Source organism: Bison bison, unplaced genomic scaffold, assembly GCF_000754665.1.
Source record: "Bison bison bison isolate TAMUID 2011002044 unplaced genomic scaffold, Bison_UMD1.0 scf7180017864174, whole genome shotgun sequence".
NCBI lineage: Eukaryota > Metazoa > Chordata > Mammalia > Artiodactyla > Bovidae > Bison > Bison bison.
The window spans coordinates 167917-171007 of NW_011494746.1; the positions used below are offsets into that span (position 1 = coordinate 167917).

Sequence of the window (3091 nt, forward strand, 5' to 3'; positions counted from 1 at the left end):
TAGGAAGGAGGGTAGGTAAATAAACTCCTGTTGAGTTCCATAATGATTTTCATCATGTTTGTTCTTCTGGGATGTCTCAGAATTGAGCCTTTATATAGACTTCTTTCCCACCTTGACTGATTCTACTTCAGAATGCCTTTATGTGTCCCTCTCTCTCCTTGTCATTAGGTCTGTTTTAGGGCTCAGAGTTTGAGTTCCCAAATAGCAGACTGCAGATCCTCTTTTCTACCTTTAGCTGAGAAGACACACCTTCAGCCACAGATGCAGGATCCTGGATGACACTTTAGTGTAAGGACACCCAGTGTCCTTTCTTATCCCTTGGTCCTGATCCAGTATGGTACTGGATTAGAAGCAAGAGATTGAAACTAGAAATGTAGTCTTGATGACCCACCTCTCAGTATTAGGAGTCTGCTTTTGCTTTTCTGCTCACTTTCAATCAGTCTTTTCATTTTTAACATCATTCTGTGCCAGCCACTGATCCTGTTAAAAACTGAGTGTGAGACATAGGTGTGGGGAGGAGGGAGGGTTGATCAGTTAGTTTCATTTCATCATCAAGAAAGGAATTGAGAGACTATTGTGAAGCCTCCTATGTCCTGTCACCAGCTTCAAATACAATGCCTCCCAGTCTACTCCTCCTTGAGTTATATGGCACCTGAATGCTTGTGGGTCCAGTCATAAGTTTCTTTTTAATATCAGATGAAGTGGGGATGAACCCAAAAAATGACCCCTCTCTTCTCTTTCTTTTGTACAACTCAGGAGGTTCATCAAGAACGGATTGCATTGGAAAACCAATTGGAACAACTTCGTCCAGTCACTGTATTGTGACCCTCCCCCACAAGATTCAAGTAACAGAGGGTGACCTTTTCTGCCAAGATCTTTCCTGAATGTTTCAACGCAACTACTTGTCATAGATGTCTGAGACTGTGTCAAAAGCTCTGAGCAGCGGAATGTAATCAATATCACCTTTTCTCTTGTGCTTCACGCGTACATTTTTACTGTGGTGGAAAAAATACAACTGATTGTCACACTTAAAATTGTAATTATCAGTGGAATTTATCTCCCATTCTTAAGTATTTCCTCAAGGTGTTAGATGTTGCTCCTTATTGAAAACCAATCTTCTAGCAAATAAAAACAATTTAGAGCATTATTTATTTAAAGAGTTTATGATTTGTATAAGACCTTGTAACCCAGTACCTTCAGTATGCTTGTTTTATTTTCATATGTATATCATATATAGTAAGTTGGTTTCCTGAATAATTGTGATTCCAACTAGATAGTCTTTGGCATGATGATGATAGAAACAAAAACTAGAAGTAAACAAAATCATTAGCTTTAGACTGGCACTTTACCCTCCACCACTATATATATGCCAAACACTGCTTCTCTAGTGCCATCTTGATATTATATCTAGCTATGAATAATACATGACTGTTGTTTTCTATGGAATAGCAAAGACTTATTCAGTCTTACACCTCTGTGAAGTAGTAGTTTTGTCCATGATCCGTTTAACTTGTCCCAGCTAGGCTGTCAACACAGATAACTCAGCCCTTTCATGCAGGTTTTTGGACAAGAGCAATCTGCCCTAACTGCCTTGCCCAATCAAATTAAATAACTAGTTGCCAGATCTCTACTTCTGTCCTGCATGGGTTAATATATCTGTAAATGCATGAATTTGGAAACCACTCATCAAATGTGAAAAGCTGATGAGACTGTTTGGACTGATGAATATTTGTTGTTTGAACCCAGGTATTCAAACTAAGGAAGAAGGGGCAATGATTATTACCAGTAATCCAACAGTCTTCGGTAGTTATTTTTGTCTTTGTTATTTTAACCCAGATCACAAGTGTATTGAGTATGAAGAAATAATGAAAGAAAGCCGATCCTTACACTTGATATATGATTATTTTGTTCTCTGTGAAGTGACCCTTGAGGAGGGATTGGTTTATGTGCAGTTCAGAGGCGCCCAACCGACTCTAGTGTAAATGATGTAAAACATAAAACAGTAAGCTCAAATCACAGAAGCCAGTATTCTATAGAAATTTACATAGCCCCTGCTTATCCTGCAAGCTCAAGTTGACAGTGGGAATTGACTGACCCTCCCAGGTATCTGGGCTTTCTAGCTTTAACAGCACTTCAAGATACTGATGGCAAATTTGCTATCTCTTGTGCATTTTGCTAGTTTACCAGTTCTTAAGATGTTGTGTGAAGTGTGCTAGGGTACTTTCTGAAGTGGTTTAGCAGAGGTCTGCAGTTTGCAGGACTAAGCCTTTAATTTCAATAGAGTTGACTGCTCTGAGAAGAAGTAGGCATTTATTTAATGCTTCCTTACTCCATTGGCAAGCTTTATCTATAGTTTAATGGCAGAAGAGAAATGCTCAAATATGATTTTTTCCAAAGAAAAACAAAATTGTTGATTCTGTTCTGTATATATTAAAGGATTCAGAATTGCTTGGATTTTGAAAATCCTAAGACTTGAACTCTTTCTCTAGTCCCCTTTCCTTCCCTTTTGGCTGCCTTCTTTGTCCCTGTGGGAGGGTTTCAGGGTCAGTTTAAACCTTTTCTAAAATATGAATGGGTGAGTGAACATTTTTTAGGTAACCTCTTTTTCACATGTTCTGAGAACTGGGGGCTGCAACACATTTTATCAACAGTGTCCACATTGCAGACGTTTCACATCATATTTGCCTTTTGTTCCACTCAATCCAGGAAAGTCTAGCATATGCACTTTATCTCATAATCTTCCAGGACATACGCGCACACTCCAGATAGCACTTCATATCCATTAAGCAGACATATAAACTAAAGAATGTTAGTCTATGTTCTACATTTTTAAAATATTAACATGTTTTTCCCTCATCAAGCCAAAACCAGAGTGAACCATATTAGGAGTATGGGGTTTTGTTTAGTTGGCTTGGTTTTCATTAAAGGAAAAAACTTGCACTGGACAGTCAAAGGCTCATGTGTTGCATGCTGCTGCTAGGTCGCTTCAGTTGTGTCCGACTCTGTGCGACCCCATAAATGGTAGCCCACTAGGCTCCCCTGTCCCTGGGATTCTCTAGGCAAGAACACTGGAGTGGGTTGCCATTTCCTT

General features: G+C 39.1%; 1 protein-coding gene across 1 annotated transcript in view; it reads left to right on the forward strand.

The window, feature by feature from the left end:
* Nucleotides 1-3017, forward strand: part of REPS2 (RALBP1 associated Eps domain containing 2) — a 162226-nt gene extending 159209 nt beyond the window's left edge. Inside the window, exon 13 of the mRNA XM_010842275.1 lies at nt 757-3017. Within this exon, the coding sequence (XP_010840577.1) occupies nt 757-825 (69 nt within the window). The 3' untranslated portion in view covers nt 826-3017. The remainder of the gene's footprint in view (nt 1-756) is intronic.
* Nucleotides 3018-3091: the final 74 nt, after the last annotated feature.